Genomic DNA, 21,290 nt, shown 5'->3' with positions numbered 1-21,290 from the left:
TTTCTGCATCTGTTGAGATAATCATGTGGTTTTTGTCTTTGGTTCTGTTTATATGCTGGATTACATTTATTGATTTGCATATATTGAACCAGCCTTGCATCCCAGGGATGAAGACCACTTGATCATGGTGGATAAGCTTTTTGATGTGCTGCTGGATTCTGTTTGCCAGCATTTTATTGAGGATTTTTGCATCAATGTTCATCAAGGATATTGGTCTAAAATTCTCTTTTTTGGTTGTGTCTCTGCCCGGCTTTGGTATCAGGATGATGCTGGCCTCATAAAATGAGTTAGGGAGGATTCCCTCTTTTTCTATTGATTGGAATAGTTTCAGAAGGAATGGTACCAGTTCCTCCTTGTACCTCTGGTAGAATTTGGCTGTGAATCCATCTGGTCCTGGACTCTTTTTGGTTGGTAAGCTATAGATTATTGCCACAATTTCAGATCCTGTTACTGGTCTATTCAGAGATTCAACTTGTTCCTGGTTTAGTCTTGGGAGGGTGTACATGTCGAGGAATTTATCCATTTCTTCTAGATTTTCTAGTTTATTTGCGTAGAGGTGTTTGTAGTATTCTCTGATGGTAGTTTGTATTTCTGTGGGATCGGTGGTGATATCCCCTTTATCATTTTTTATTGCGTCTATTTGATTCTTCTCTCTTTTCTTCTTTATTAGTCTTGCTAGCAGTCTATCAATTTTGTTGATCCTTTCAAAAAACCAGCTCCTGGATTCATTAATTTTTTGAAGGGTTTTTTGTGTCTCTATTTCCTTCAGTTCTGCTCTGATTTTAGTTATTTCTTGCCTTCTGCTAGCTTTTGAATGTGTTTGCTCTTGCTTTTCTAGTTCTTTCAATTGTGATGTTAGGGTGTCAATTTTGGATCTTTCCTGCTTTCTCTTGTGGGCACTTAGTGCTATAAATTTCCCTCTACACACTGCTTTGAATGTGTCCCAGAGATTCTGGTATGTTGTGTCTTTGTTCTTGTTGGTTTCAAAGAACATCTTTATTTCTGCCTTCATTTCGTTATGTACCCAGTAGTCATTCAGGAGCAGGTTGTTCAGTTTCCATGTAGTTGAGTGGTTTTGAGTGAGTTTCTTAATCCTGAGTTCTAGTTTGATTGCACTGTGGTCTGAGAGATAGTTTGTTATAATTTCTGTTCTTTTACATTTGCTGAGGAGAGCTTTACTTCCAACTATGTGGTCAATTTTGGAATAGGTGTGGTGTGGTGCTGAAAAAAAAGTATATTCTGTTGATTTGGGGTGGAGAGTTCTGTAGATGTCTATTAGGTCTGCTTGGTGCACAGCTGAGTTCAATTCCTGGGTATCCTTGTTAACTTTCTGTCTCGTTGATCTGTCTAATGTTGACAGTGGGGTGTTACAGTCTCCCATTATTATTGTGTGGGAGTCTAAGTCTCTTTGTAGGTCACTCAGGACTTGCTTTAGGAATCTGGGTGCTCTTGTATTGGGTGCATATATATTTAGGATAGTTAGCTCTTCTTGTTGAATTGATCCCTTTACCATTATGTAATGGCCTTCTTTGTCTCTTTTGATCTTCGTTGGTTTAAAGTCTGTTTTATCAGAGACTAGGATTGCAACCCCTGCCTTTTTTTGTTTTCCATTTGCTTGGTAGATCTTCCTCCATCCTTTTATTTTGAGCCTATGTGTGTCTCTGCACGTGAGATGGGTTTCCTGAATACAGCACACTGATGGGTCTTGACTCTTTATCCAATTTGCCAGTCTGTGTCTTTTAATTGGAGCATTTAGTCCATTTACATTTAAAGTTAATATTGTTATGTGTGAATTTGATCCTGTCATTATGATGTTAGCTGGTTATTTTGCTCGTTAGTTGATGCAGTTTCTTCCTAGCCTCGATGGTCTTTACAATTTGGCATGATTTTGCAGTGGCTGGTACCGGTTGTTGCTTTCCATGTTTAGTGCTTCCTTCAGGAGCTCTTTTAGGGCAGGCCTGGTGGTGACAAAATCTCTCAGCATTTGCTTGTCTGTAAAGGATTTTATTTCTCCTTCACTTATGAAGCTTAGTTTGGCTGGATATGAAATTCTGGGCTGAAAATTCTTTTCTTTAAGAATGTTGAATATTGGCCCCCACTCTCTTCTGGCTTGTAGAGTTTCTGCTGAGAGATCTGCTGTTAGTCTGACGGGCTTCCCTTTGTGGGTAACCTGACGTTTCTCTCTGGCTGCCCTTAACATTTTTTCCTTATTTCAACTTTGGTGAATCTGACAATTATGTGTCTTGGAGTTGCTCTTCTCGAGGAGTATCTTTGTGGTGTTCTCTGTATTTCCTGAATCTGAATGTTGGCCTGCCTTGCTAGATTGGGGAGTTCTCCTGGATAATATCCTGCAGGGTGTTTTCCAACTTGGTTCCATTCTCCCGGTCACTTTCAGGTACACCAATCAGATGGAGATTTGGTCTTTTCACATAGTCCCATATTTCTTGGAGGCTTTGTTCGCTTCTTTTTATTCTTTTTTCTCTAAACTTCCCTTCTCGCTTCATTTCATTCACTTCATCTTCCATCACTGATACCCTTTCTTGCAGTTGATCGCATCGGCTCCTGAGGCTTCTGCATTCTTCACGTAGTTCTCGAGCCTTGGCTTTCAGCTCCATCAGCTCCTTTAAGCACTTCTCTGTATTGGTTATTCTAGTTATACATTTGTCTGAAATTTTTTCAAAGTTTTCAACTTCTTTGCCTTTGGTTTGAATATCCTCCCGTAGCTTGGAGTAATTTGATCGTCTGAAGCCTTGTTCTCTCAGCTCGTCAAAGTCATTCTCCGTCCAGCTTTGTTCCGTTGCTGGTGAGGAACTGCGTTCCTTTGGAGGAGGAGAGGCACTCTGCTTTTTAGAGTTTCCAGTTTTTCTGCTCTGTTTTTTCCCCATCTTTGTGGTTTTATCTACTTTTGGTCTTTGATGATGGTGATGTACAGATGGGTGTTTGGTGTGGATGTCCTTTCTATTTGTTAGTTTTCCTTCTAAGAGACAGGACCCTCAGCTGCAGGTCTGTTGGAGTTTGCTAGAGGTCCACTCCAGACCCTGTTTGCCTGGGTATCAGCAGCGGTGGCTGCAGATCAGCGGATTTTCGTGAACCGCGAATGCTGCTGTCTGATCGTTCCTCTGGAAGTTTTGCCTCAGACGAGTACCTGGGCGTGTGAGGTGTCAGTCTGCCCCTACTGGGGGGTGTCTCCCACTTAGGCTGCTCAGGGGTCAGGGGTCAGGGACCCACTTGAGGAGGCAGTCTGCCCGTTCTCAGATCTCCAGCTGCGTGCCCAGAGAACCACTGCTCTCTTCAAAGCTCAGATGGAAATGCAGAAATCACCCATCTTCTGTGTCACTCACGCTGGGAGCTGTAGACCACAGCTGTTCCTATTCGGCCATCTTGGCTGCCCTCCAGTTCTTTTTCCTTATAAACAACAAAGTTATGATGGATGTGAACACTGTGTCTCTTACCTGAAGCTATGCCATCTGGGGTGTAAATCAAGAGTGCTTCTCTATGTCAAAGTGACTTAGATTCTCCAGGAAAGAGTGGAATGTTTAACTCTTGCTGATACAGGTTGAATTTCCCTAATTCAAAAAGCTGATATACACAATGCTCCAAAATCCAAAACTTTTTGAGCACTGATGTGATGCAAATGAACTAAATTCTGCAATCAAAAAACAGAGTGGCTGAATGGATAAGAAAATAAGGCCCAATGATCTGTTGCCTACAAGAAACACACTTCACCTATGAAGATACACAGACTAAAATAAAGGGATGGAAAAAGATATTCCATGCCAATGGAAACAAGAAAAGAACAGGAGTAGCTATATGAGAAAAAATAGATTTCAAAACAGAAACTGTAAGAAGAGCTAAGAAGGTCACTATATATACATATCCTCTCTCTCCCTCTGTATATATATGTACATATATGTATACATACACACACATCTATCTATATACATCCTCTTGCTGAATTGATCCCTTTATACATATAATATATATTACATATATTTATATATTAAATTTTTGTAGAGCATTCAGACAAGAGCAAGAAATAAACGAGCATCCAAATTGGAAAGGAAGCAGTCAAATTATCCTTGTTTGTAGATAATATGATCTTATATTTGGAAAAATCTAAAGACTGTACCAAAAAACTATTAAACTGATAAATTCAGTAAAGCTGCAGGACACAAAATATACAAAAATTAGTATCATTTTTGTATGCCAAAACTGAACAATCCGAAAAAGAAATCAAGAAAGAAATTCCATTTACAATAGCTACAAATAAAATAAAATACCTAGGAATTAACCAAAAAAATGAAAGATCTCTACAATGAAAACATAAAACACTGATGTAAGAAATTGAAGAAGTCACAAAAAAAAAAAAATGGAAAGATATTCCATGTTCATGGACTGCAAGAATCAATATTGTTAAAATGTGCATACTACCCAAAAGAATCTAAGGATTTAATGCAATTCCTATCAAAATATGAATGACATTCTTCACAAAAATAGAAAAAACTATTCTAAAATTTTTAGGGACCCACAAAAGACCCAAAATAGCCAAAGCTATCCTAAGAAAAAAAGAAAAGAAACTGTAGGAATCACATTACCTGACTTCAAATTATACTACAGAGCTATGGTAACCAAAACAGCATGCTGCTGGAAAAACAGACACATAGATCAGTGAACAGAATAGAGAACCCAGAAATAAATCCAGACATGTACAGTGAATGCATTTTCAACAAAGATACCAAGAACATACACTGGGGAAAGGACAGTCTCTTCAATAAGTGGTGCTGAGAAAACTGGATATCCATATGCAGAAGACTGAAACTAGACCCCCTTCCTCTTACCATATACAAAAATCAAATTAAAATGGATTAAAGACATAAATTGAAGACCTCAAACTATGGAGCTACTACAAGAAAACATTGGGGAAAATCTCCATGACACTGGTGTGGGCAAAGATTTCTTGAGCAATATCCTATAGGCAGTGGCAAGCAAGCAAAAATGGACAAATGGGATCACATCAAATTAAAAAGCTTCTGCACAGCAAAACAAACAATCAACAAAGAGAAGAGACAACCCCATGAATGGCAGAAAATATCTGCAAACTACTCATTTGACAAGGGATTAACAACCAGATTATATAAGGAGCTCAAACAACTCCACTGGGGAAAAAAACCCTAATAATTCAATTTAAAAATGGGCAAAAGATCTGAACAGACATTTCTTCAAACACATAAAAATGGCAAACAGGTATATGAAAAGGTGCTCAACATCACTGATCATCAGAGAAATGCAAATCAAAACTATACCATGAGATATTATCTCCCCTTATTCAAAATGCCTTTTATCAAAAAGATAGGCAATAAATGCTGGTGAGAATGTGGAGAAAAGGGAACCCTCCTACACTGTCAGTAGGAATGTAAATTAACAGAACTACTATGGAGAACAGTTTGGAAGTTCCTCGAAAAACTAAAAATAGAACTACCATACAATCATGCAATTCCACTCCTAGATATATACTCAAAAGAAAGGAAATGAGTATATCAAAGAGAGATCTGCACTTCCATGTTTACTGCAGCACTATTCACAATAACCAAGATTTGGAAGCAACCTAAGTGTCCACCAACAGATGAATGAATAAAGAAATGTGGTACATATATACAATGGAGTACTATTCAGCCATTAAAAGGAATGAGATCCTGTCATTTGCAACAACATGGGTGGAACTGGAAGTCATTATGTTAAGTGAAATAAGCCAGGCACGGAAAGACAAACATCACATGTTCTCATTTATCTGTGGGAGCTAAAACTCAAAACAATTGAACTTAAGGAGATAGAGAGTAGAAGGATGGTTACCATAGGCTGGGAAGCTTCCAGGGCTTGGTGGGGGGATTTGGAGATGGTTAATTGGTACAAAAAATTAGAAAGAATGAATAAGCCCTAGTATTTGCAAGCACAACAGGGTGACTTTAGTAAAAAAAAAAAAAAAAAAAAAAAAAAAATCCAATCATACATTTTAAAATAACTAGAAGAGTATAACTGGTCTGTTTGAAACACAAAGGATAAATACTTGAGATGATGGATATCCATTTACCCTGGTGTGATTATTATGCATTGCATGTCTGTATCAAAACAGCTCATGTAACCCAGAAATATATATGCCTACTATGTAGCCACAAAAATTAAAAATGGCTCACATCTGTAATCCCCACACTTCGGGAGGCCCAGGCAGGTGGATCACTTGATGCCAGGAGTTCGAGGCCATCCTGGCCAACATGATGAAACCTTGTCTCTACTAAAAATACAAAAATTAGCCAGGCATGGTGGTGCATGCCTGTAATTCCAGCTATTCATGAAGATTGCTTGAACCCAAAGGTGGAGGTTGCAGTAAGCCAAGATCACACCACTGCCTGGGTGAGAGAGCGAGACTCTATCTCGAAACAATAAAAAATTAAAATTAAAATTAAAAATAAATGAGGCCAGGTGCGATGGCTCACGCTTGTAATCCCAGCACTTTGGGAGGCGGAGGTGGGTGGATCACCTGAGGTCAGGAATTCAAGACCAGCCTGGCCAACACAGCGAAACCCCGTCTCTACTAAAAATACAAAAATTAGCCGGGCGTGGTGGTGCACCCCTGTAATCCCAGCTACTCGGGCAACTGAGGCAGGAGAATTGCTTGAACCTGGGAGGCAGAGGTTGCAGTAAGCTGAGATCGTGCCACTGCACTCCAGTCTGGGCAACAGAGCAAGACTTCATCACAAATAAAAAAAAAAAAATTAAAAAAATTTTTTAAATTTTTAAAATTTAAAGCTGCATAATTAAGATGAGAAGCAACAGTCAGACACCTTGGAGTAACTTCACATTTAAACAATTTGGTCAAAATGTCTGAGTAAGTTTTTATTTTGCTTCAGGTTCAAACTGCTTATCAGCTGTAAAAAAAGGAAAAAGGAACAAACTCTAGATAGAAATTCTTAAAATCCAACATGTTGCACTAGACTATTTCAGACTTAATTTTTGTTTCCAAAAAATGGAAGACTAGCCATCAAAACTCTAATTTAGGCCAGACACAGTGGCTCATGCTTGTAATCCTAGCAGTTTGGAAGGCCGAGGTGAGAGGTCGCTCGAGACCAGGTATTCAAGAGCAACCTGGGCAATATAGTGAGACCCTGTCTCTACAAAAAATAAAAATTAGCTGGGTGTCATGGCACATGCCTGCAGTCCTAGCTACTTGGGAGGCTGAGGTAGAAGGATAGCATGAGCCCAGGAGATCAAGACTGCAGTGAGCCACGATCATACCACTGCACTCCAGCCTGGGCTACAGTGAGACTGTCTCTTAAACACACACACACCCCTCTACCTTAGAAAAATGTGAGCGTAACACCACTCGTGAAGTAGTTCCCTCCTCCATACCCCAAATAAAACCGGAGTCTACTCAGTTCTCTAGAGATATCTATCAATTCACCAAAGAATATATTACATGATGCTACAGCAAGGCAATCAGCAAAATCTGGACTGAGGGGAACTTTACAGGATAAATGATCGAGTTACTTCCACAGAAAATTACAAGGAAAAAAGATAAGAAGAAATTAAGTGAGAACCTATAGATATAACGTAGCAACTATTTGCTAAGCGTAGCTCTTATTAATAAAGAACTGTAATGTTGTTAATGGTTTTAGTTACGTATCTTTAATAATTTTATTAAGGCATATGTTTAAATTGGATAGTTCAGCAATTTCAAGTGTATAATTCAATGGTGCTTTTAGTAAATTTACCAAGTTGTACAACCATCACTAGATTATTCCCATAAGACCCTTCACGTCCAATAATTGTTAGTCCACCCCGTCCCCAGCTCACCAGATTAACTTTCTGACACCACAGATTTGCCTTTTCTGAACCTTTCACATGGAATAATACAGTATGCAGTTTTGTGTGTCTAGCTCCTTTCACTTAGCACTTTTTGGTCATCTACGTTATAGCATGCTATCAGCAACTTGTTTTTATGGTTGAATAGTATTCAATTGTATGAACACAACATATTCATTCACCAGTTGATGGGCAGTTAGACTGCTTCCAATTTTGAGACATATTGTGAATAATGCTACTATAAACATTTGTGCATGACAATCATTGTGTCGGCAGATATGCAAGAGTAGAATTGCTGGGTCATTATGGCAAATTTATGTTTCACACTTTAAGGAAGTGACAAACTTTTCCAAAGGGATTGCACCATTTTACATTTCCACCAGCTGTGTATGAGGGTTCCTGTTTGTGATTATACTTTGAGTATTTATACTTTAGGCATATATACAGAAATACTATGGGCTGAAATTTTATGATTGAGGGATCAAAATAACTGGTGGTGGGGGGAAATGGGTAGCTGTAATAGATGAAACATTTATGGTGATAACCTTTGTTTTCTCTGGGTGGCAGAATATGAATGATTTTTATTTTTTTCCTTTTGTATACTTGTATATTCTACTTTTAATACATTGATCAATATATACATGGCAGTGTTCAAGACTGACAGTGCAACAACTTGAACATTTCATGAACAGAAAATAATTGACTTGAACAATAAGCTTTTTCAAGTTTTTAATTTTTTAAGGAAATTTTAAGATGTACAGAATGAGTACTATGTGCCAGGCCCTAAGCTCAGTGCTGGGGGCACAAATTTGATTAAAACTTAGAAACAAAGAAAGGCAAGTCTAGAATGACAATATAGCTATGGTCAGTGCTACAGCAGAGCTATTCACTCAGGAGTCATCTTAATTAGACCCGGGGTCAGGGAAGGCTTCCTGAAAGAGAAGGTACTTAAGTGATTTGAGGGAATAATATATACACAAAATACTTCTCATTAGAACCATTTCATTAAGTAACACAGTCACTTCTGAATGATTAAAAATGAAGGCCCTGCTTTAAATGCCAAATTTCTTTTTGTAGCTAATATTTCAACAACTTCAAATATCCTTTTTAAATTTCTTATGAATTGAAGAGTAGGAGATTCGGAAAAAAGATAAACATCTTGTCTTGTGATGTTTAGAATATAATGACTACATAAAATCTCTAAATATGTATAACTGGAAAATTTTTAAAATTCATTTTATTTCTGTGTGGTTTGATCACAGTCAGTCAGTACATCCTTAGATTTTCATTTTAATATCACTTCTAAAAAGTTTATTGATGCTCTAAATAAGGGGTGAGCAAACTATAGGGAAAGAGGGAGAACTGAATATAGAGACCATACATGACCTACAAAGCCTAAAGTATTGGCTACTTGGCCTTTTTTTTTTAAAACAGAAAAAGTTTTTCCACTCTTGCAAAGTCTCTGAATGGATTTCTGTTCATACTGGAGCTAAAACTTGTTTCACCAATAAACTCTTATTATCAGCTTGTAAAGAAAGAAGTCATCAGAAAGGCACTAACTGCTGTGGAACTCAGTCTAGACACTAGCACAATTACAGACTTGCTTATGGTTGGAAGGAGAAAGAGTGGGAAGGGGTTTCTAAGAGAGAATAAACAAAGAGTGAGTAATTAGCTAAGAAAAATGTGGGTTTTGAGGGAAGTAGGAGGAATTCAAAGAACATAGTTGAAGCAGACAAAAAATGCGGAGTAGCCTTAAGGGGCTTTACAATAAGCTGCTCAATTTGGTAAACAACTGCTGGGATATCAATGAAATACAGAATGTGGAAGCTAGATCTCCTGAGAAAAACTGAGACTCAGAGACATGAAGCTATTTGCCCAAGTTCACAGAGCAAGGGAGTGGGAGACAAACTGAACTACAACTACCTAAATTTCAGTTCTGTTTTTTCCACTACATCACACTGACACCACAAGACGTTAGCCTGGAAATAAAACCACTATCAGCTTGTCACAAGTTAGCTCAACTGAGTTCAGAAAGAACAAAGTCTTTTCAGGAGTTCCCCTTCCTCCCCCAATTATCAGTTACTTTTCAGGGAAGAACTGAGCAAGGTGTGTTGTATGCAGAACTTGAAGAAGTGGAAGAAAGGGCATACAAGCAGCTCTATTTATCCCAGAAGATGTTGGCAAAAACAAGAGAATGTTGACCAAACATCATTAAAATAAGCCTTAACAGATCCCATGGCTTTCTAGCAGTAAGAAAAAATGAATTTCAAACAATTTACCTGGTTCCAATTTTATTACTTTAATTGCTGCTAATTCACCAGTGTTAACATTCCGTGCCTAAAAGAAAAAGGAAAAAAGGATTATTGTGAAGAAAGCTTTCATAAAAAGTGTATAAAATTTCACTTTAGCTTACTGTTTGTTTTCAGTTATATAAAAATATTTTAAAAGAAATGCAAATGTAATTTATATTTACAAAACAGTTTATACTTCACAATAAATTTCAACATTTATGTATAAATTTAATATTGGCAAAACTAATAGCTAATATACACTTAGATGTTAGTATGGATGTGCCAGGTACTATTCTAAATGTTTTAATATTAATTCATTTAATCCTCACAACAACCTTATAAAATAGGTATTGATATTATTCTCATTTTGCAAGTGAGGAAACTAAAGGACATAGAACTCAACTTAACAAGGTCATATAGCCAGTGAGTCGACAGTGCTGGGATTCAAACCTAGAAAGTCTAACTCCACAGTCTGAGCCTGTAAGTATTACACTGTATTGCTCTTCATTCAAAGGCTAGTTGAACTAATTAACTAGCCTTACATTTTTTCATTTAAAAGCTTTAGGATATGAAAGGCTAACACAATTGTGTATATAATTATGAAAACAGGCCCCCTGCATCCTTTTAAACACACCTGATGGTACAGTCAAATACATGTAGTTCAATGCAAAACCTATTTTTGTAAGCCACATATTAAAAATCACTTTAAAAAATCAAATTATAGATTCCTGGCATTTACAACTGTATAATTATGTATATAAGTGCACATAATTATGTGTATTTATGTGTACATGTAACACAATATATATTATATATAATACACATATAAATAAGCAGAAACTATATTAAAATGGCAGTCTTTGTCAATTTAAAATGTTTTATAATTGGATCAGAACTTTCAATTTGATATTTTAAACTGTTAACTACAAATAAATTAATTTTCATACCACCAGTGAAGAACAATACATGCCATTCCCTGATCACAGAAAGATCCATTCATGTGACCAGATTTATTCCTAGTTGCAACACTCTATTAATGGATTGGTGAAAATCAGTGAATCACTTGGCAAGAGATGGTAACACCATTAACAGTGGAATTCTTCTAAGAATACTAGGGCACTAAAAATACCAGCCAAGGATCTAAGATCTAAGATATGAGACACAGCCATTGCTGAAAATATAAAATTTAACCATTTAACTCTAAGAAGAACAAAGATATTAAGAGATCTCATATAAATTAATAAAATTTGCAGGGAAAATTCATTTAAAAATTGTTCCTTCAAACAAAATCCCCATAACTAATAAACACTCAAGGCAGTACAAAAGAGATTTGAAGACTTATTTCAAATTAAACTTAATTTCCATAAAATGGGATAGATATTTCAAATAGACCGTGCTGGATACTAGTTCCTTTCTCTAGGAAGAAAACATATATAAATGATGAAATAGAAATAAAATCAGAATATCATTCTGGGAGCATTCTGTAAAGGAGGCAGAGTGTATCTGAAAAATATTCAGGTATAATAGTCATAAAGCTTTTCAAGCACTATCACAACTACTTGCCTCTCCTCACACTTTGATATCTTTTCTCTGGTAGGCTTCTCCTTTAGCATCTCCTCCAAATAAGACAACTGCCACCATTTAAAAATCGTGCTATGGTTTTTTACTTACTGAGAAGAAATTCAGAGTATGGGTGATTCTACTATGGAAGAGCAGACAAATGTGAACTCAGAAAGCTAGGATGATTATAGCTGAGATTTTTGTTACCAATGACCACAGGAGGGCACACTCTCTATTTACAAGTTACACAGTGTTTGTCCAAAATGGTTGCTGTACACAATGTACTCTTCTAAAAATAGATTTACTAACACCAGCATATATTTAACAGAAAAATTATGACACTAACTACTGATGAGTGGTTTACCAAGGTCAATATTTCCTATAGGGTTGACTTATGAATACAATTATTTCAAGTGGTAAATCAGTCTAGAATTTCCTAAAGGCTAACAGTTTTTAAACTACATTTTTTTAGGGTTAATTAAAAAAACATAGAGCTAAAATGATTACTGTTCTTTTGCTTTCTATGATGTTAGAAATATCTTCCAATATGTAATTTATTTGGCAGTATTAAGATATTTCACAAAAAGAAGGGGAAATAGACAATCAAAAGGCCTTAAGAAACTTCACTTCTAAGCCTTTCCTTATTAAAATCCATGTTTATTAATAAAGGGTCTTTAAAGCTTTATGATTCACCAAGAATCTTGGTCTTTTGCCTAAAATAAGTCATATTTTGCTATCTCTAAATTGACAGTAGTCAAGGTTACACACAAAGGTAAATTTAAAAGTCAATATTATCTCTAACATTCTGCAACTGCTATTCTTTTTTTCAATCACCTTGAGCAGTTTATTTTTTAAAAAGGAGAGCAAGATAGAAATTATAAAATATTAGCATGTATAAAGTTAAAAATTTTGAATTCAGAATTAGTAACATAAAATGTTCATACTTGTTAAGGGCAGAAAACAGGATAAAATATTCTAAGCAGCTAGATCTAGTCTGCGGCAACACTGATCTGACCACCATTCTTCAAATGCTCCCACAGTGATGTTCTCATCATGCTGTTCTCGACTTATAACTCTGCAAGGGTACACATCATTGCTTTAAAGACAAAAATCCAAATTCCCTGTCAGAGTATTTAAAGCTTTCACTAAATACAGCACTTGTTATAACAGCTTTATTGGGACAGAATCCACATACCATGAAGTACACCCTTTCATGGTGTATGATTCAGTGGTGTTTAGTATATTCAGAGTTATGTAACTATACTAACTAATTTTAGAACACTTTCATCACCTCAAAAAGAAACCCCAGACCCATTCACAGTCACTCCATATTCCTCTGCCTCTCAATCCCTGGCAACCACTAATCTACTTTCCATCTCTATGGATTTGACTATTACAAATATTTCATGTAAATGGGATCAAATAATACATGGTCCTTTGTGACTCTGGTTTCTTGCACTTGGTGTAATGCTTTCAGACTCATCCATGTCTCAAACTCATTTATGTGTTACTGCCAAATAGTATTCCATTGTATGGAAATACCATATTTGGGTTGTTTCTACTTTTTAGCTGTTATGAATAATGGTGCTATAAACATCAGTGTACACATTTTTGTGTGGACCTGTTTTCAATTTTCCATTTGAATATCTTCTTTGGAGAACTGTCTATTCAATTCTTTGTCCATTTTAAATTCTTTTTAAATTGTTAACTTGTAAGAGTTCTTCACATACATTCTGGATATAAATCCCTTATCAGTCACATGATTTGCAAGTATTTTCTCCCATTCTGCATGCTTTCATTTTCTTATGGGTATCCTTTGAAACACAAAACTTTTTCATTTTGATGATGTCCAACTTAACTAATTTTTGTTTCTTGTGTTTTTAGTGTTGCAGCTAAGAAACCATTTGCCTAATCCAAAGTCACAAATACTTTTTTCCTATGATTTTTTTTTTCTAAGAATTCTAAGTTTTATAGTTTTCTTAAATTTACGTCTATAATCTACTTTGAGTGAATTTTTATACTGTGTCAGATAGGGCTTCAGTTTCATTCTTTTGCCTGTGAATATGAAATTGTGAAATACTACATTTTAATCTGGCCCCCATCTATATTTCTAGTCACTCCCTAACCTGTACTTTATCCTCTGGCCAAACTAAACAACTTGCTATTCCCCAGAGCTATCCACACTTTGTGCCAGCTCCCTCCCCTGGCCTAACAGACATCCTTCGAAGCTCAGCTTAGGCTACCACCACTTCCCACAAGCCTTTTCCTGACCCTGGTCTCACACCTTATTTCAGTATACACGTCCCCCACCACATACTCCCATAGGTTCTGGGTAACCTTTCTAAAATGGAAGTGGACTGGTGAGGAAAATCCTGCAGGTCTAGACCGATCTCGGCTTAGAGGGGCTCTTGGAAAGTACCAACTTTCAAAGCTGTACCAGAATTTAGTTTGATTCAGTGAGCCTTTTAGAGGCCATTCAGATTGGAAACTAGTTTTGGAAAGAATTTTTCTGAGACGATTTCACACAGATTGCGGAATTATCTCCAACTATCAGAAAGGCATTCCTTGAGAGTGAACTGAGGGTTAACAACACATTCAAGCAGCAATCACTAAGAGCTAAAAAATATGCTAGGTACAATATAAAGTGGGTTAGAAACAGTCATTATCAGTAAAACATCTGACCATCATCTACTATGTATTGAGCCCCTTGGAGTACTCAAACCTTACTATGTAGAAGGGAATGTCCAATGTGAATATGAATAAAAGTTCTGAATGAGAGTTAACAACGTTTAGTCCTGGCTCTGCCAGTAACCAGCAATGGGATCTGAGCAAGTAATTTCCCTTGTGTCTTCTTCCTGACCCCTCTGCCCACAATTTAATAACATGAAGGTGAAGATAGGCTATTTCTAAGGTTCCCTCTAATTCTAAAAGTCAATGTTTATATCAAATAATTTCATTCTAAATCAACAGATTCCAAATACTGAACCAGCTACCTGGTTATATAAAAATCATATAAAGAGTCTAAATACAAAACAATACAATAACAAAATACTGCTACAAATTTTGAATTCTAGGTCAAGCAATTAAGAATGGGACCCAGGATTCTGTATTTTAAGCTACTGAGGTACTGCTGATACACAGCCAGGTTTGGGGATCCAGTTTAAAGTACTATGTTACTGACTTTTAGAAAATGTAACTACCAACTTATAAGCATGAAAAGGTATTACAGGAATGACTGCATGAAGGTGATACCATTTATGCAGAGGTTTGAAAAGATGGCTGAATTACGAAAAACATACAAAAGGGATGGGGGAAAGGGCACAGAACGAAAAGCATGAGCAAAGGCTTGGGGACAGAAAACACAGACTATTTTGAGCGTACCAAGCCAGCCAAACCTCAGAGTACCTCCCACACAACTACTCCCTTTCAGAAAAAAATGGATAACCCATACTCACTGTTGAAGGGATGGTTTCGTGTTCGCTTTCCCATAGTTGATTAGACTAGGTGTATTAGTTCATTCTCATGCTGCTTTAAGGAATTGCCTGAGACTGGGTAATTTATAAAGGAAAAAGGTTTAATTGACTCACAATTCCGCAGGGTTGGGAAGCCTCAGGAAACTTACAAGCATGGCAAAAGAGGAAGCAAACATGTCCTTCACGTGGCAAAAGGAAGGAAAAGTGCCAAGCAAAAGGGGGGAAAGCACCTTATAAAACCATCAGATCTCATCAGAACTCACTATCATGAGAAGAGCAAGACGGTAATCACCACCATGATTCAATTACCTCCCACCAGGTTCCTCCACAACATGTGGGGATTATGAGAACTACAATTCAAGATGAAATTTGGGTGGGGAAACAGCCAAATCATGTCACTAGGTATGTGTCCACTACAAGGGCAACCAATTCATAGGAAAACTAACAGAGTGACATACATCCCTGGTTTACCCAGAGTACTCCTGGTTATGCCTATTGTACCAGTAGAATTATTAATAGTGCCTGTGTTCACTCTTTTTTTTTTTTTTTTTTTTTTGTATTTTTAGTAGAGATGGGGTTTCTCCCTGTTAGCCAGGATGGTCTCCATCTCCTGACCTTGTGATCTGCCTGCCTTGGCCACCCAAAGTGCTGGGATTACAGGCGTGAGCCACTGCGCTGAGCCTGAAAATCTTATTACCTAAATAACTTCCCACTCCACTCCCACAATCTTTCTATAATACACATTCTCTCCTGAGACAAGAGCTTGGGAAGTTCCGTCTTGCTGAGGGAACTTTATATTGTTCAGGAATTTTTTTTTTTAATTTTTATTTATTATTATTATTATACTTTAGGTTTTATGGTACACGTGTGCAATGTGCAGGTAAGTTACATATGTATACATGTGCCATGCTGGTGCGCTGCACCCACCAACTCGTCATCTAGCATTAGGTATATCTCCCAACGTTATCCCTCCCCCCTCCCCCCACCCCGCAACAGTCCCCGAAGTGTGATGTTACCCTTCCTGTGTCCATGTGTTCTCATTGTTCAATTCCCACCTATGAGTGAGAATATGCGGTGTTTGGTTTTTTGTCCTTGTGACAGTTTACTGAGAATGATGATTTCCAATTTCATCCATGTCCCTACAAAGGACATGAACTCATCATTTTTTATGGCTACATAGTATTCCATGGTGTATATGTGCCACATTTTCTTAATCCAGTCTATCATTGTTGGACATTTGGGTTGGTTCCAAGTCTTTGCTATTGTGAATAATGCCACAATAAACATACGTGTGCATGTGTCTTTATAGCAGCATGATTTATAGTCCTTTGGGTATATACCCAGTAATGGGATGGCTGGGTCGAATGAAATTTCTAGTTCTAGATCCCTGAGGAATCGCCACACTGACTTCCACAAGGGTTGAACTAGTTTACAGTCCCACCAACAGTGTAAAAGTGTTCCTATTTCTCCACATCCTCTCCAGCACCTGTTGTTTCCTGACTTTTTAATGATTGCCATTCTAACTGGTGTGAGATGGTATCTCATCGTGGTTTTGATTTGCATTTCTCTGATGGCCAGTGATGGTGAGCATTTTTTCATGTGTTTTTTGGCTGCATAAATATCTTCTTTTGAGAACTGTCTGTTCATGTCCTTCGCCCACTTTTTGATGGGGTTGTTTGTTTTTTTCTTGTAAATTTGTTGGAGTTCATTGTAGATTCTGGATATTAGCCCTTTGTCAGATGAGTAGTTTGCAAAAATTTTCTCCCATTTTGTAGGTTGCCTGTTCACTCTGATGGTAGTTTCTTTTGCTGTGCAGAAGCTCTTTAGTTTAATTAGATCCCATTTGTCAATTTTGGCTTTTGTTGCCATTGCTTTTGGTGTTTTAGACATGAAGTCCTTGCCCATGCCTATGTCCTGAATGGTAATGCCTAGGTTTTCTTGTAGGGTTTTTATGGTTTTAGGTCTAACGTTTAAGTCTTTAATCCATCTTGAATTGATTTTTGTATAAGGTGTAAGGAAGGGATCCAGTTTCAGCTTTCTCCATATGGCTAGCCAGTTTTCCCAGCACCATTTATTAAATAGGGAATCCTTTCCCCATTGCTTGTTTTTCTCAGGTTTCTCAAAGATCAGATAGTTGTAGATATGTGGCATTATTTCTGATGGCTCTGTTCTGTTCCATTGATCTATATCTCTGTTTTGGTACCAGTACCATGCTGTTTTGGTTACTGTAGCCTCGTAGTATAGTTTGAAGTCAGGTAGCGTGATGCCTCCAGCTTTGTTCTTTTGGCTTAGGATTGACTTGGCGATGCGGGCTCTTTTTTGGTTCCATATGAACTTTAAAGTAGTTTTTTCCAATTCTGTGAAGAAAGTCATTGGTAGCTTGATGGGGATGGCATTGAATCTGTAAATTACCTTGGGAAGTATGGCCATTTTCACGATATTGATTCTTCCTACCCATGAGCATGGAATGTTCTTCCATTTGTTTGTATCCTCTTTTATTTCATTGAGCAGTGGTTTGTAGTTCTCCTTGAAGAGGTCCTTCACGTCCCTTGTAAGTTGGATTCCTAGGTATTTTATTCCCTTTGAAGCAATTGTGAATGGGAGTTCACTCATGATTTGGCTCTCTGTTTGTCTGTTATTGGTGTATAAGAATGCTTGTGATTTTTGTACTTTGATTTTGTATCCTGAGACTTTGCTGAAGTTGCTTATCAGCTTAAGGAGATTTTGGGCTGAGATGATGGGGTTTTCTAGATATAAAATCATGTCATCTGCAAACAGGGACAATTTGACTTCCTCTTTTCCTAATTGAATACCCTTTATTTCCTTCTCCTGCCTAATTGCCCTGGCCAGAACTTCCAACGCTATGTTGAATAGGAGTGGTGAGAGAGGGCATCCCTGTCTTGTGCCAGTTTTCAAAGGGAATGCTTCCAGTTTTTGCCCATTCAGTATGATATTGGCTGTGGGTTTGTCATAGATAGCTCTTATTATTTTGAGATATGTCCCATCAATACCTAATTTATTGAGAGTTTTTAGCATGAAGCGTTGTTGAATTTTGTCAAAGGCCTTTTCTGCATCTGTTGAGATAATCATGTGGTTTTTGTCTTTGGTTCTGTTTATATGCTGGATTACATTTATTGATTTGCGTATATTGAACCAGCCTTGCATCCCAGGGATGAAGACCACTTGATCATGGTGGATAAGCTTTTTGATGTGCTGCTGGATTCTGTTTGCCAGCATTTTATTGAGGAATTTTGCATCAATGTTCATCAAGGATATTGGTCTAAAATTCTCTTTTTTGGTTGTGTCTCTGCCCGGCTTTGGTATCAGGATGATGCTGGCCTCATAAAATGAGTTAGGGAGGATTCCCTCTTTTTCTATTGATTGGAATAGTTTCAGAAGGAATGGTACCAGTTCCTCCTTGTACCTCTGGTAGAATTCGGCTGTGAACCCATCTGGTCCTGGACTTTTTTTGGTTGGTAAGCTATAGATTATTGCCACAATTTCAGCTCCTGTTATTGGTGTATTCAGAGATTCAACTTCTTCCTGGTTTAGTCTTGAGAGGGTGTATGTGTTGAGGAATTTATCCATTTCTTCTAGATTTTCTAGTTTATTTGCGTAGAGGTGTTTGTAGTATTCTCTGATGGTAGTTTGTATTTCTGTGGGATCGGTGGTGATATCCCCTTTATCATTTTTTATTGCGTCTATTTGATTCTTCTCTCTTGTTTTCTTTATTAATCTTGCTAGCAGTCTATCAATTTTGTTGATCCTTTCAAAAAACCAGCTCCTGGATTCATTAATTTTTTGAAGGGTTTTTTGTGTCTCTATTTCCTTCAGTTCTGCTCTGATTTTAGTTATTTCTTGCCTTCTGCTAGCTTTTGAATGTGTTTGCTCTTGCTTTTCTTGTTCTTTTAATTGTGATGTTAGGGTGTCAATTTTGTATCTTTCCTGCTTTCTCTTATGGGCATTTAGTGCTATAAATTTCCCTCTACACACTGCTTTGAATGTGTCCCAGAGATTCTGGTATGTTGTGTCTTTGTTGGTTTCAAAGAACATCTTTATTTCTGCCTTCATTTCGTTATGTACCCAGTAGTCATTCAGGAGCAGGTTGTTCAGTTTCCATGTAGTTGAGCGGTTTTGAATGAGATTCTTAATCCTGAGTTCTAGCTTGATTGCACTGTGATCTGAGAGATAGTTTGTTATAATTTCTGTTCTTTTACATTTATTGAGGAGAGCTTTACTTCCAACTATGTGGTCAATTTTGGAATAGGTGTGGTGTGGTGCTGAAAAAAAAGTATATTCTGTTGATTTGGGGTGGAGAGTTCTGTAGATGTCTATTAGGTCTGCTTGGTGCACAGCTGAGTTCAATTCCTGGGTATCCTTGTTAACTTTCTGTCTCGTTGATCTGTCTAATGTTGACAGTGGGGTGTTAAAGTCTCCCATTATTAATGTGTGGGAGTCTAAGTCTCTTTGTAGGTCACTCAGGACTTGCTTTATGAATCTGGGTGCTCCTGTATTGGGTGCATATATATTTAGGATAGTCAGCTCTTCTTGTTGAATTAATCCCTTTACCATTATGTAATGGCCTTCTTTGTCTCTTTTGATCTTTGTTGGTTTAAAGTCTGTTTTATCAGAGACTAGGATTGCAACCCCTGCTTTTTTTGTTTTCCATTTGCTTGGTAGATCTTCCTCCATCCTTTTATTTTGAGCCTATGTGTGTCTCTGCACGTGAGATGGGTTTCCTGAATACAGCACACTGATGGGTCTTGACTCTTTATCCAATTTGCCAGTCTGTGTCTTTTAATTGGAGCATTTAGTCCATTTACATTTAAAGTTAATATTGTTATGTGTGAATTTGATCCTGTCATTATGATGTTAGCTGGTTATTTTGCTCGTTAGTTGATGCAGTCTCTTCCTAGTCTCGATGGTCTTTACATTTTGGCATGATTTTGCAGTGGCTGGTACCGGTTGTGCCTTTCCATGTTTAGCGCTTCCTTCAGGAGCTCTTTTAGGGCAGGCCTGGTGGTGACAAAATCTCTCAGCATTTGCTTGTCTGTAAAGGATTTTATTTCTCCTTCACTTATGAAGCTTAGTTTGGCTGGATATGAAATTCTGGGTTGAAAATTCTTTTCTTTAAGAATGTTGAATATTGGTCCCCATTCTCTTCTGGCTTGTAGGGTTTCTGCTGAGAGATCTGCTCTTAGTCTGATGGGCTTCCCTTTGATGGTAACCTGACCTTTCTCCCTGGCTGCCCTTAACATTTTTTCCTTCATTTCAACTTTGGTGAATCTGACAATTATGTGTCTTGGAGTTGCTCTTCTCAAGGAGTATCTTTGTGGTGTTCTCTGTATTTCCTGAATCTGAATGTTGGCCTGCCTTGCTAGATTGGGGAAGTTCTCCTGGATAATATCCTGCAGAGTGTTTTCCAACTTGTTTCCATTCTCCCCGTCACTTTCAGGTACACCAATCAGATGGAGATTTGGTCTTTTCACATAGTTCCACATTTCTTGGAGGCTTTGCTCGTTTCTGTTTATTCTTTTTTCTCTAAACTTCCCTTCTCGCTTCATTTCATTCATTTCATCTTCCAGGGCTGATACCCTTTCTTCCATTTGATTGCATCGGCTCCTGAGGCTTCGGCATTCTTCACGTAGTTCTCGAGCCTTGGCTTTCAGCTCCATCAGCTCCTTTAAGCACTTCTCTGTATTTGTTATTCTAGTTATACATTCTTCTAAATTTTTTTCAAAGTTTTCAACTTCTTTGCCTTTCGTTTGAATATCCTCCAGTAGCTCGGAGTAATTTGATCGTCTGAAGCCTTCTTCTCTCAGCTCGTCAAAGTCATTCTCCGTACAGCTTTGTTCCGTTGCTGGTGAGGAACTGCGTTCCTTTGGAGGAGGAGAGGTACTCTGCTTTTTAGAGTTTCCAGTTTTTCTGCTCTGTTTTTTCCCCATCTTTGTGGTTTTATCTACTTTTGGTCTTTGATGATGGTGATGTACAGATGGGTTTTTGGTGTGGATGTCCTTTCTGTTAGTTTTTCTTCTAACAGACAGGACCCTCAGCTGCAGGTCTGTTGGAGTACCTGGCCGGTCGTGTGAGGTGTCAGTCTGCCCCTGCT

At 37.6% G+C, this 21,290-nt stretch overlaps 1 protein-coding gene across 5 annotated transcripts in view; it reads right to left on the bottom strand.

The window, feature by feature from the left end:
* Window positions 1-21,290, bottom strand: part of MAP4K3 (mitogen-activated protein kinase kinase kinase kinase 3) — a 199,589-nt gene that overhangs the window by 124,782 nt on the left and 53,517 nt on the right. For all 5 annotated transcript variants that reach the window (XR_008500605.2, XM_054475488.2, XM_054475489.2 and 2 more), the window contains exon 2: window positions 10,137-10,194. Coding sequence is in view for 4 of the 5 variants with exons in the window: in XM_054475488.2 (XP_054331463.1) it covers window positions 10,137-10,194 (58 nt within the window). In the remaining variant the exon portion in view is untranslated. The remainder of the gene's footprint in view (window positions 1-10,136; window positions 10,195-21,290) is intronic.

Source organism: Pongo pygmaeus, chromosome 12 (genome assembly GCF_028885625.2).
Source record: "Pongo pygmaeus isolate AG05252 chromosome 12, NHGRI_mPonPyg2-v2.0_pri, whole genome shotgun sequence".
Lineage (NCBI taxonomy): Eukaryota > Metazoa > Chordata > Mammalia > Primates > Hominidae > Pongo > Pongo pygmaeus.
Note: the sequence above shows the minus strand (reverse complement) of the source record. Positions and strands in the feature narration are given on the sequence as shown.